At 59.1% G+C, this 12955-nt stretch overlaps 1 protein-coding gene across 1 annotated transcript in view; it reads right to left on the bottom strand.

The window, feature by feature from the left end:
- Positions 1 to 243: 243 nt before the first annotated feature.
- Positions 244 to 12955, bottom strand: part of TMEM132E (transmembrane protein 132E) — a 51764-nt gene continuing 39052 nt past the window's right edge. The window contains exons 2-9 of the mRNA XM_035027456.1: positions 10956 to 11934; positions 9406 to 9552; positions 8958 to 9150; positions 7950 to 8093; positions 5425 to 5630; positions 3291 to 3579; positions 2158 to 2349; positions 244 to 1296 (exon numbers count right to left, since the gene is read on the bottom strand). Of these exons, the coding sequence (XP_034883347.1) occupies positions 244 to 1296; positions 2158 to 2349; positions 3291 to 3579; positions 5425 to 5630; positions 7950 to 8093; positions 8958 to 9150; positions 9406 to 9552; positions 10956 to 11934 (3203 nt within the window). The remainder of the gene's footprint in view (positions 1297 to 2157; positions 2350 to 3290; positions 3580 to 5424; positions 5631 to 7949; positions 8094 to 8957; positions 9151 to 9405; positions 9553 to 10955; positions 11935 to 12955) is intronic.

Raw genomic sequence — 12955 nt, 5'->3', positions numbered from 1 at the left:
AACAAGGGCTGGGATTGCTTTCCTCCTAGCAAGCTCCTGAGGAAGGAGCCCTCCACCTTCGGTGGCAGAATCGGGTACGGGGTGAAGTGGCGGGAAGGACCATGTGGGGTAGGCGGCTGCCCAGCACAGAGCAAAGCTGCAGGGGCAGGGAGTACAAAATCCACTTCAGCCGCCCTGCATCGGTGTGAGCAGGGCTCCCAGCCGTGGCCCACACAGAGCCCAACCCCTGGGCGGACTGCGCCTCTATGCCATCTCTTTGATTCTGCGCATGTAATTGTGCAGGTCTGGGGGCGCAGTGGGCCGCGTGGTGCCCGCCACGTCCGGGCAGCCCCAACCCAGGTCTTCTTCGTCCTCCTCCTCCTCGCCAGCGGGCACCGAGTCATAGCCAAGCTCCTCCGTGGGCAGCGTGGTGAAGGTGGTAAACTTGACCCGCTTGCGCTTGGAGGTGGGCGAGCTGGCAGCGTCCTCGGCCTGGTCCCGGGCCGAGCCCCCCGAGGAGCCGTCGCCCCGCCCGTGCACCTGGCTCTGCACGCTGGTCTGCGAGCTGCCGCTGCTGGGGTGGTCACCGTGGCAGCAGGCAGGCACGGTCTCCAGCGGGTTGCCTGCGGGCGGGGACAGCTCCCCCTGCACCCGCAGCGGCTGCCCGTTGCCCAGGAACACCCAGTGGTGAGAGTGGTCCATGCTGGTCTGGCCCTCGGGCGGGATGCGCTTGTGTTGGTAGCGCAGCACGAAGACGATGCAGTTGATGAGGAAGACGAGGATGGCGAGGCAGAAGACGCCCAGCAGCGCATACATGCCGATCTCCAGGTCCGTCAGCCCACGCGGCATCTGCAGGAAGCCGGTGGGCAGCGGCAGGAAGTCTTCCGTGGGCGGCACGGTGGGGCTGGCGGTGCCCGGGCCCGGGGCCTCGGCTGCCGGCACTGCCGTGCCCGGTGGGCCGGCTCCCCGGGCCTCGTCCTCGCCCCCACCGGGGCCCGGCTGGCTGGGCCCTGGGTAGTCGTAAGTGGGGTCCTCCTCATCCCGCCCAAAGTGTACCCGCAGACCCACAGGGGTCGTGGCCAGCACACTCTTGCGCTTGGTTTTCTGGCAGCTCTCGGCGATGGTGAGCTCGGCACGCAGCAGTTCCCCTGCCCCCTCAGCCTCCGCCACCACCAGCGGGAAGGCCCGGTCCTGGGTCACTGTGGCCACCCGCTCGTCCAGGCTGCTCACCAGCAGCCCGTAGTCCCGGGTGCTGTAGAGGGAGAGGGGGGCGGTGGTGCCATCACTGTAGGAGAGCCAGAGGCTCAGAAGGGCTTCCTGGAGGAAGAGGAGGAGGAGGAGGAGAAGGGGACAGGAGTCAGAGAGCTAGTCCTGGCTGGCTTCACCGCTAGGTGCTGAGCAGATGCCAAGCTCTATGAGGACAGGGACTGCGGTACTCTGGCTCCCGGATGTATTCCCGGCACTGCAACCATGCCTGGCAAGTGGCAGGTGCTTAGGAACAATTGTGGGAGCAGGAAGTCCTCCTCTGGAGGTTGTGGGCAGGTAAGGGGTATGTTATGGCCTCATACTGCCCTAAGAATTTCCTTGTCCACTCATCCTTCTCCCCTTGATGAGCTGAACGTATGTTCTGCCTTGGGTCTACCTCGAGTCCCTTTTGCTGCAGGAGGAACCCCGTATCTCCATGCCTGACTTGGGATCATCCCCATTAGACATGTGGAGATTGAGAACACATACCCCACCCCAGCCTTCTCCTCTGTTAAAACATTCTGAGAATTGCCTTCCCTACAGATGAGGAAGCAGGGCCCTAAGAGAAGGGATTGGCCTGTGGTCATGGAGCAAGTTAGGGGCAGGGGGACTCCTGGCTCAGTGCTCAACACCTGCCTTCTTGCTCCCTGTGCTCCTGCCTGTCACCTTTCCACCTCTGTCTTGTGCCCCGGCGTGTGGGGCTGCAGCTGGGGCTCCAGAGATGGGGGGGTAATTCCTAGGGGTGGAGGCGGCCAGACTCCCTGTGCAGATGGCAGGAGAATGGGGTGAGCCAGGTGTATTGGGCACCAAGGGTAGGCAGAGCTTCCATTAAAGCCTGAATTTGGGGGACTGATGGCACAAGGACAGACTGGAGTTTCCTTCTTCCTTCCACACCCCCAAGCCCCCAGTTTGGTAGGCTGGGCATCCGGTTACCTGCTTGAGGAAGCTGAGGGTCTGCTGGGCGGCTGTGGTGGCCAGGATGGTGTGGCTGCTCCCTGGGCTGGGCCGCAGGGAGAGGGCAAGGCTGGCCACCACCTGGGCCTGTAGTTGTGTGATGCTGACCTTCTCCTCCGTCACTGTTAGCAGCGTCTCCCCAAGCACAGACTCCGTCAGTGGGGACACCACCTGAGGCAGAGTGGGGCAGGGGTGAGCAAAGGCCAGGAAAGCAGCACCCCCCAGGATTCCCAGCCACGGAGGAGTCCCAGTGCTGCTGGAAGAGAGGCCCGGAGTGCAGGGCCGGGTGGAGGGGTGGGGGTGGGGGGTGGCAGGCTGGGAGGCTGGACTCTTAGGCTCTGCCTTAGGGCTGCAGCTGGAAATCAGGGTCCAGGGGCTCACAGGAGCCAAGCAGGAACACAGATGAGAAGAGGTGGGCAGAATTTAAGGTAAACAATAGCCCCACACAGTGATGAATAGCAATTGATATTTGGCCTCAATGAGAGACAAAAGGGAGTGGTGGGGACTGTGACAAATAGGAGAACTTGTGCTCATGGGGGGGGGGGGCGGGGCACCAGTATTGACTCTAGCCAGTTATTGCCAGGTAGGAATGTAGGCCCAGGGTTGCCAGATTCATATTTTGTAAAACCAGAAGTCTAGATTTTTAAAAATGAGAGAGCTGCCAATTGTTTCAATGTTGGATCAGTTGCTTTACAGATAAATACATCTGCAGACAGATTCTAGCCAATGGGTTACACTATTCACCATCTCTTAGAGGGATGATTTCTACCCAGGCACCCAGATGTAGAGGAGGAGGGTCAGCTTTGAGTTCCTAGGTCCCTGAATTCCCTTTCCTGAGCCCCCTCCTCTCACCCACACCTGCTCTCTGGGACCACACCGAGCCATACAGGGTTGGTAAAAGTCGACCGGGCTTGCAGGGAGATCCTTTGCCAAGCGGAAGTGAAAGGAGCTTACCTCTGATGGTGGGGTTTCAGGCGGGGGGGTGGGGGCGGGCTGAGGGGCAGAAAGTGTGTTTTGGGGGACTGCCGGGGTTGATCCCAGAGGCCGAGGCCCTAGAAACCCTGTCCCAGGGACGTCTGTGTTCTCTGCCCACGCAGTGCCCCTGTGCCTACCTTGAAGGGGGTAGTGCCCGGCTCCAGGCCCGCCAGCGTGCTGCTGTCCACCATGCGTGCCACTCGGGGGTCCCCCACCCGCATGAAGTCGCTGACCAGGTCGGTGACCTCCACCAGCCAGTCCGGGCCCAGCATGGGGACCACCTGGTCAGCGCCCTCGGACGACGTCGTGTGGAACTGGGTGAAGACCTGCAGGGTGGCGTGCTGGTACTGCAGGGTGCAGCCTCGACTGGCGCTCTGCCGCCGCTCCTCCTCCTCCTCGTCCTCGTCCTCGCTCTCCCGGGCCGACCTGGGGTGGGGAGGCCGGGGCTCAGGGCTCCCCGCCTGCCCCTGACCTGCACAAGTCACCTCCCTCACCCGTGTGGGCTGCAGGCTCCTCCCCGCCTCCTATGGGTGGTCACTGGGCACACGGCAGCCTCCCCCCCAGCCCCATTCCTTCTGTCTCCGACCAGCTTAGAGCCAGGAGTCCCCAGCCTTTTCGCTCCTAGAAAGGGGCCTTCTTGCCCCCCCACCCGCACCCCTTGGCCCTCTCGGCCTCTGTGGGGCTTCACCGATGCCTGACAATAGCTGGGGTCCGATCCTGACAAGCGCGGTCTCTTTTTCAGCGCTAAGCCGGCGCCTGGCCCTGTTCTCCACTCTAAACTGGAGTGAAGGCATTCCTTGTTCAGAGGGCCAGACCGCTTGGCTGGGGGGTGCCCTTGCAGCTGGGGGCGAGCAGAACTTGGAAGTGATGCACTTGGATATTTGGCTGAGGAGATTTCCAGGCACCGCGTGGAATGTGTGGCCTGGTTCCTCTTGCTGCTTATAGGAAAACCCAAGAGGAGAGAGGTAAACTGAGGGAAGCACCAATAAGCAAAAGGGAGCCAGGACTGGATGATTCGGGAAATTCAGCCTATCCAGGTTGCCGAAGATGCTAAAACCAGGAGATCCGCGGTCAGGAGAGCATGCTCTGGAAAGAGCGAGCCAAGGACACAGCTCGTGCTTTGCTACTGCTGTGGATGGATCAAACAACTACAATATCCATTTACAGGGGGCTCTTTTACCTGGGTTAACCCATCCTCACAACCACGCTGAGGTGTCAACGTGCCCATTTGCAGATGAAGAAACGGGGCGCACAGAGACATTGTGTAAGTAGTCCAAGGTTGCCCAGCTAGGAAACAGCAGTCAGGATTTAAACCCAGCCTGTCTCCCTTCAGAGTTCACTACACCCTTGTGACTCAAAGCTGGCCCAGGAGCTGGGCCCAGGGCAGAATCACAGGCCCCCTCCCAGACCCACGGGATCAGAATGTGCACTTTAATAGGCTCCTCGGGAGCTCATGTGCACCTTCAAATTTGAGAGGCTCTGATCCACACGGTCTGGCTTTTCCTCATCTCTGTAGAATTGAACTGAGCCCAGCTATCCCTTGGCCACCGGCTTCTCCCCCAGCCCAGCCCCTCCCCTGTTAGTTGCCCGCCCCTCTTCCTCCCTCTGCCCTGCCGGCTCCCCTCTCCAGCAGCAGAGTGAGGGGTGAGTGGAGTGCATGCCCCAGAGATGCACACTCAGGTGCGTGAGGTCCCCCTCAGCAAGGGAGCCTGGTGTGAGTCACTGTATGCCTGGGCTGATGCACTCACGAGTGTGCCCCTGGTGTGCACAGGCTGAGGTACACGTATATAGGTGTATGTGCTTCTGTGTTGTGTGTCTGCTCCATTTTGTCTGTGGCCTGGCTACTCTCTCATCCTGTCTTCCCAGCCAACTCCTTTCTACTCATTCTTTAAGACTTAGCCAAGAGTCACCTATTCCAGGAAGCCTGCCTTGACTTGTCCTAAAGGAAGAGGCGGTTCTCTCCTTTGCGTCACCTGATTCCCCGCACAGAGGGCTTCCTGTGTCTACTGTGTCCTGTGGCACGTACAGGACGGTCTCCCTGATAGACCCAGAGCTTGGCTGGGTCAGGCACTGGCCACACTCACCCCATGTCTCAAGCACCCATCAGTGTCTGGCACACAGTAGCTGCTCAATAAAAGTTTGTTGATTGCCCAACTGACCTGCAGCCTGTGTACACCTAGGGTCTTACACACATATGTGGATCAGACCATGGGCCAGGGCTGTGTCCACCTGTGAGTATGCCGAGTATCCACTGTGTGTGGAAGGCTGTACCTCCGGTCAGGGAGGATGGGTACCCTCCAGCCCTTCACTTGGCTGAGGCGTGCGTCCGAGAGTTCGATGTGCAGGGGCAGCTTGGGGACCCAGACTGTCATTTCCAGGGGGGCACTGAGGATGTCATAGCGGAAGGTGACCCTGGCATTCATGGACCCGCGCGACTCCTTTCCGCTCACAAACACGTAGTCGCAGCTGCTGGATACCTGGGGAGGGGGAAGGAGGTTGGTTGGCATGGCTTGCCCTACAGGGCCTCCTGTGGGCTGAAAGAGAGGAGCGGGGGCGGGCGGGAGGCACCAGATTTATTTCCCTTGGGAGGTGTCAGCTTTGGGTGTCCCTGTTCCCATTATTTCTTCACAGATCATCTCTCAGCGCTTCTATGGGAGGTGTTTGCTCCCTGGCAAGGAGCCACCATGCACCTGACTACAGGAGACTGTTTCTGATGAGGCAGACCACACCTCAGAGGAGCCTTCAGGCTGAGGGGCCCCTGGGCTGGTGCTCTGGCAAAGGTGTCTTTGGTGGCAGCCTCCACAGTACAGAGGGGCATGTCTGAACCCATGATTCCTCCACGGCCCATCTGGCCCTGCGGCCGCAGGAAAATAAACAGCTGGTTCATTTCAGGTGCGGGGATGGTTCTAGCCAGGGGTGGAGGTGGGGATGGGGAGAGGAAAAATTAGGACAGACAGGTGGATGGCTGCTACCAGTGGGTGCAGCTTTTACAAATGCATGCCCACCAGGACCCCAACTCATATTCCTAGAGGTTCCTTGGATGACCACGCACCTGCCGAACACATCTCGGGGAACACCTGTGGCAGTACTCAGGACAGATGTAGGTGGGTGTGCATACGTCAAGTGTGACCAGTATGTACCTGGCACACTCTGGAGTGAATCTCATGTGCAATGCATTGAGGTGTTCCTGCTAGTACACACCCATGGGTGCACACCCTCGCATTTGGGGAGGGTCTAATCATGCGGCTGGTGGGCTCATGACATTCCGAAGGCTCTGGTGGGGGGCAGGGAGGGTGCCAGCACGGTGGCTCATTTCTGATGAGCCCCTGGCTATTCCTAAACTCCTGCTAGCTCCCTTAACCATCTCGGATGGGGGTGGTAGGACGTGGGAGAGCAGCCCCGCCAGAAATGCTCATTTCCCACTTCAGAAGGCAGAGAATTCCATCTGAAGGCTGGTAAATTCCATTCGGAGTGTTTGCAAACTCCATAAAGAACCTGAGCGTATTTCATTGAGAGTGGAAACAAATTCCATTTAGAATCTTTGTGAATTCCCTTTGGTATCTAAGCAGTCAAGACTTTGTTCTGGTCCACTTTGAGGCTGGAGGCAGGGAGTGGGGGAGTCTGGGGGGCAGAGGCAGATGCTGGATGAGGGCCTTTGAAAGCAGGTCCATTTTTTTTTCCTGTCCCAGCCTGCCAGCCCTGGAAAGCCCCACAGGCCTGGGCAAGGCTTCTACTCTGCAGGGGATGGGGGTGTGGCACCAAGCCATCTGCTCTGGCTCACCTGGGGGGCATTCTTCCTGGGGGGGGGGATGAGGTGAGGCTCCAGCTCCCCAGACCTGAGGGATCTGGGGCAGAGTGTGGAGAGAGAGAGTGCACACACCCCAGGCTAGCCCCAGTTAGCCTGAGGGAGAAGGACACCCACGGCCCACTCCTCCTGCTCTCCTTCAGGCTGAGCTATTTACAGGCTCAGGGAACAGACTCCCTTGTCTGATCATCTGATTTGGGCACCTGCTGGAGGCTGGCCTGATGAACAGCTCACCCACCACACTGACACCAGGATTGCCACTCCCCTGCGTCACTGTCTGTCCCACTGCCTGAGACGGCTGTCCGAAGGGGCAAATCTGAAGGCCCTCCTGGGGAGGTGGCAAACTGGGTCATTTGAGTCAGATGGCTGTCCTGTTTGTTGGGCTGTGAGGACCTGGGGCCCAGAGTGGGTCTCTGGCGAGGGAGCTGTGGGAGGGGCCCACAGGAGTTGGAGGATTTGGGGGGTGTGTGCCTTGAGTGGGTCCTTCCTTACACAACCTTCACTCCTGGCCTAACTTCTTACACAACCTTCACTCCATGCTTCTGGGGCTTCCGCTCTGAGCTGAATCTCCTCCATTTGGGCACCAGCACCTGGGTTCAGGGCGTCAGGGTGTGTCCTTGAGTCCCCCCCCCCCCACCACCCAGTTGCCTTGCCCAGTGTCTGTCCAGGCAGGGGCTCAATCATCACTTGCTGCACTGGATTGAGCTCAGGCTATCAACACTGCCTTCTCCCCTCTGCCTGCCAAATGGTCTCTTTCATATTCCTGCAGGAAGCCCTCCAGGACCAGTAGTACCCGGGGCTTTTCCTCACCCCCACCAGCCACGGATGCCTGAAGCTATTCCCACTGGTACCTCCCCACCCACCACGTTTCTCCTCCTTTTGCCTGCAACAGGAAGCTGCCTGGGATGCCAATTCCCCTCTGGCTTGGAGTTCCACTCCCCCTGAAGGTCTGAGGCCTTCTTCCCAGGGTTCCCACCTCCAGGAAGCCCACCTTGATGATGTCCTCATTGTCAGATTCGCATTCCACCAAGGCAGAGACATCTAGGACGAGGCCAGTCACCTCGATGGCGATGACCTTGACCGGGATGGCCACTGTCCTGCCAGTCAGAATAGCCGTGTTGATGATCTCGGTGTCCTGCAGGAAGGGTGGGGCTCTGCTGAGTGGGGACACTTGTGGTCCTCTGCTCTCCCAGGACACGCCAGCCAAGGCCCAGGCACCTGGCTGCCCTACTCCTCAGATGCTCAGCCTTCCCCTGGGGACATCTGCACACATGTGCGGAGAGGTGCAGCCGCTCAGTCTCAAGAGTCTTCTCAGACACTCTGCTCACTTGGCCTCCTGCAGTAGCCTTCTGGTCTACCTCAGCCCACCGCCAGGAAACAGTCCCCAGTGCCCCATCATCTTCTTTTGACACCTTACATGCTCCTCCGCACTCACGGAGTTGCATCCAACACATCTGCCCGGCCATTCCAGGCACCCTTGGGCTGTTTGCCGACGATCCCTCCAGCCTTACCACCCATGGCACCCTTCCCCCATCCACCGCGCCTTAGAACAAACTACTCACATTCCCATCACCACACCTTTGTCCGTGTGATCCCCTGTCTAGAGCACCCTCCTCACCGTCTCTGGTTGTATGAGCCCTTCCTTCCACATGTCCTTCAAAGCTCAACTGCACAGCCACCTCCTCCAGGAAGCCTCCCCTGAGTGGTTTCTCCATCGGTGACTTCTTCCACCTCTGTCCCCCTGAGCATCTGCTGTCCTACTCCAGCACGAGGCACAGAGCACCACCCGCCTCCAGTGAGTGCGCGTGCACATACACACACACACACACCCCTACACTCACAGGCACACCTGGGTTCAGGAGGCACTCACACTCTTGGGCGCGGGCCCACATGTACACACACATCAATCCATATGCACGCTCAGCGGGGCACATGCCGGTCATGCGCACACACCCGTGACAGACGCACGCATCCACTGGCCAGTCACCGCCCCGCTCACCATGGCTAGGGGCAGGATTGCTTGGACATCCCGCTGGATGACTGTCAACTCAGTGACCGCCCGCTCCAGGTCAGGCTGGGCGCTGGGGCTGCGGTAGTCGATGTGCCACATGATCCTCCGCTTGACCGATTGGCTGGTGAAGTTCTCCATCTCAAAGTCCAGCTGCAGGATCTCCAGGGGCCCCTGGCCTTCCCTGCAGGGTTGGGGCAGGAAGCAGAGCCCAGGAGGAAGGGCTGGGAGCAGCCAGGAGCTCTGAAATCCCTGGTGGGGCCCCCAGCCCTCCTCGGCAGCCTGCCTGCTGGGGCCTTCTGAGCCACCTGAGGTGCCCCAGCCTGGACCTCAGAGTCCCCACCACCTGAGCGCCTGTCCTTCTGCCAGCCTGGCTTCCTCCATCAAGAATGCCCCCACCCCTTCAGGTGCTGTCCTCAGAGAGGACAGAGGTGCTTACCAGGGGGGCAGCGGGGTGCCCTGGGCCCAGGCCACATCCACGGTGGCTGTTGAGTGCTTTGCCCCCGTCAGCAGCTCCGAGGTCACGTGCCACTGACCACTCCGTGACTTGGTGCCCAGAAGGGTCACACCCTTCTTGGCCTTCACCCTGGGACAAAGTGGGAAGAAAGAGAGGGAGATGGTCAGCCTAGGTCCCAGTGGCTGCCCAGCTGGCCACTCCCCCCTAGGCTGGGGCTGGGAGTAGGGGGAGTAGGTGAGTAAATGACCTCAGTAAATTATCTTGGACTCAACGCTGGAGGTGAACCTGGGGAATCTGGTATCATGTAGCTGAAACCTCCGACCCTCTGTGGAGACTACAATTGCTTCTACCATATCTCTCTGCCAAGTTCTTATCAAATCTCTACTTGCATACCTCAGTGACAGGGGACTCACTACCGCACACATCCAATTCCACTCTCAGAAAGCCCCTAAGGACTAGAAATGCCTTTCCTATATTTAGCTGAAGTCTAACAGTCATGGGTTCTGCTGGGGCAAGAGAGAACAACTCTCCTTCGCCTCAATTGTATCAGTTCCTTGGACAGCAGGAGGGAAGCACGTGTTCCCTGAGTCTTCTTTTCTCCAGGCCTAAAATCTCTAGTTCCTCCAATTATTACTTTCTGCCATAGTTTCAAGTCAATCTTTGCAACTAGGGTTCAACCCTTGCAATCCTCCTCTGGACACTGAACACACAGGCGTTGTGGCCTCTACTAAATACTGATTAATACTGACTAAAGCAGAACTGTGACCTCCTTAATTCTACATGTTCTACTCCTATTAATGCAGCCCCAAATCTGTGATGAGTGATTTAAGTCATATTCATATTCAGGTATTAATCATTGGATCAGGTCTATCCCTTCCAGGAATATCTGAACTTTAAGGTGGTACACTCAGGAAAGAGGGCAATACTTAACTCAAAAAAGTTGGAGGTTAATGGTGATGTTTTGAGTCCTATGCATAATGTCTGGGGTGGGGGGAATATTTTGGTGGGGCCTTGATACGACTTAAGGTATTTCTGAATTTGTAAACTGTATCCCGTTCAGGGTGTAGAAAAGGCTGGGACTCCTGAAATGTTTTCTCCCATCTCCAGGATTGGGCAAATGTCCTGACACATGGACGAGACTCCTGCTCATCTTTGGCTCCCAGCCAATGGGCTGCTCTCTGATCTCCATTTCTTCTCTTTGGCCTCCGTCTCCTCATCTGTAAAATGGGAGAGTTGCGCCAGCTAACATCTCCGGGCCCTTCCAACTCCGTTCTATCATTTTGACACCTATGCTTGTGGGAACTGACATTTCTGTGAGCTACAGAGGTCGGGCAGAAATTTTTGTTGCCATCAAGCCGATGAGAACACAGGCTTAAGTAAATAAGATGTCTTCCTGAGGTTTCTCAAGCGATAAACGGAAGAGGTAGGATGAGGGTGCTGGCCAGGCAGGTGTGGGCACACCCCTCAAGGGAGCGAGCTATGCATTTGACCTCGGAAGGGAAGGCAGACCCCTCTACCCACAAGCCCCCTACCTGAGTGTGAAATGCTCCACACTGGCGCTGGAGGGAGAGGAGGAGTTGGGGGCCAGGTAGAGGAGGATGCTGAGCACCTCCCCAGGCTTGAGGGGCCGATCCGGCAGGCGGATCATCAGGTTGCTGTCCAGCCGGTGCTCCTGCAGGGTCCTCCTGGGGGGCGGGCGGAACAGGCTGATGCTCCCGATGCGCAGCAGGGGGTGCTGGGTGGGGCTCTCGGCGCGGGCAACCGGCCTCGGCCCCGCCCCCCGACGGGCGCCCCCGCAGCCCCCCGACGCGTCCGGGGGGTGGAGGGTGTAATAGAGCTCGGCCTGCTGACTCTCCCCCGCGGCCTCGGGGTCCAGCCCGTCCGGAGACTTGCGGCGGGCGGCGGGCGGCGCGGCGGGGGCGGGGGGCCCGAACCAGGCCAAGGGCAGCTCGGCCCGCACTAGGCAGGTGGCCAGGCCCCCGCTGAGGCGGCAGGAGCTCTTGACCTCCCGGGCGTCCCGGAAGGCGTGCAGGCGGACACAGGGCAGCCGCTCGGTGACGCCGAAGTCGTCCCAGTCGCGGCCGGCCACGTAGAACAGCACCTGGGCCACGGGCTGCGAGGCGGGCACGCGGGCGCGGACGATGAAGGCCCGCACCTTCCAGTTGACGGTCAGGCGCTCGGGGATGTCCAGGGTGCTGGACGGCTGCAGCAGCTCCCGGGCCACCACCTGGCTGGTGCTGAAGGGCCCTAGGGAGACGTTGAGGACGGGCAGCTCCTTGGTCTGGAACACGACGAAGGGCTCGGAGCGCTGCAGGGAGCCGTTGGCGACCGCAGGCGGCGGGGGCCGCGCGTCCCGCAGGAAGAAGGCCAGTCGCGTCCGCGACAGGTGGTAGCTGACCGGCAGCACTGGGCTGGCCTGCGGCCCTGGGGGGCTGGGGCTGGCCGGGTGGGAGCGGCCGGAGGCTGGGGACAGACAGAGGCAAGAGCCCGGAGGGGTCAGCAGAGGCTGTGCTGGGACCGCAGGGCACCCCAGCCTCCCACCCCACAGGGGGCATCAGCGCCGAGCCCGCCCTGTGCTGGCATGACAACTGTCCCCTCGCCATTGCCTCTTTTGCCCCAGTGTGGGGGTGGACCTAATACCACCGCAAAGCACTGTGAGGCTTTAGAGAGGTTTTATTCCCGGGCATCCTCATCTGAAAAATGAGGATAAAATGGGTTTCTGCCTCTAAGTGCGATTGTGAAGATTTACCAAGTAGTGTGTAGAAAGGGCTGAGGGCCGAGTGTGGCGTCGGGAAAGTTCGGACTCTTGCCGTTACAACCTGCTCAGCGCTCTGCAGGCATTAGTTTGCTTGATCCTCAGATGGATCCTCCCAGCTAGGTATTCTACCATCTCCCTGGATTCAATCCATTTTCTAGCAATAATTTCTCTTTTTTGAGAGCCTATTCTTATATCTTACAAGTCAAGGTGAAGAGTGCTTAAGTAACTTACCCAAGTCACGTGAGGGACAGGGGCCAGAACGAAGATTCGAACCCAGGGCCACCTGACTCTCAAAGCCAAGCCCGTTCCTGTTCCAGCTGCCTCAGATGGGGCAGGGCCCTCAGATATCCCTTATTTCCCCCTACTCCCTGCCCCCATGTCACTATACATGCAGGGAATTTGACCCCAGTCTCCCAAACCCAACATGGGCCTTGGATCTGATGTCTCTGGTCCCCTCCCCACATCCATGCAGGACCCTGCCAAATTCTAGCAATTCCACCTGTTGACTCTGTAGTGTGTCCCGAGCTACCCCTGTCCTCCATCCCCAGAACCCTGCCCCAGTTCTGGCCTGGATCCTGTTGCTATGACAACGTAACATGGCATGACTGGGTCTCCCTTCTCCCCCTAACCGCCTCCCTGGCATATCCTCCCCTCCACAGCAGCAGAGTGATGTGTTTGCCCTGGACACAAATGGGACCTGGCTGGCCCCTCGCTGCCGGCTCAACTCCTGTTGGACACTGTCAAGGAATAGGAAGGAACAAGATGTGGGGGTTT

Source organism: Mirounga leonina, unplaced genomic scaffold (assembly GCF_011800145.1).
Source record: "Mirounga leonina isolate KUSES-001 unplaced genomic scaffold, KU_Mleo_1.0 Mir_200, whole genome shotgun sequence".
In the NCBI taxonomy this organism is placed as follows: Eukaryota; Metazoa; Chordata; class Mammalia; order Carnivora; family Phocidae; genus Mirounga; species Mirounga leonina.
This window is presented reverse-complemented; position numbering and strand designations above follow the sequence as displayed.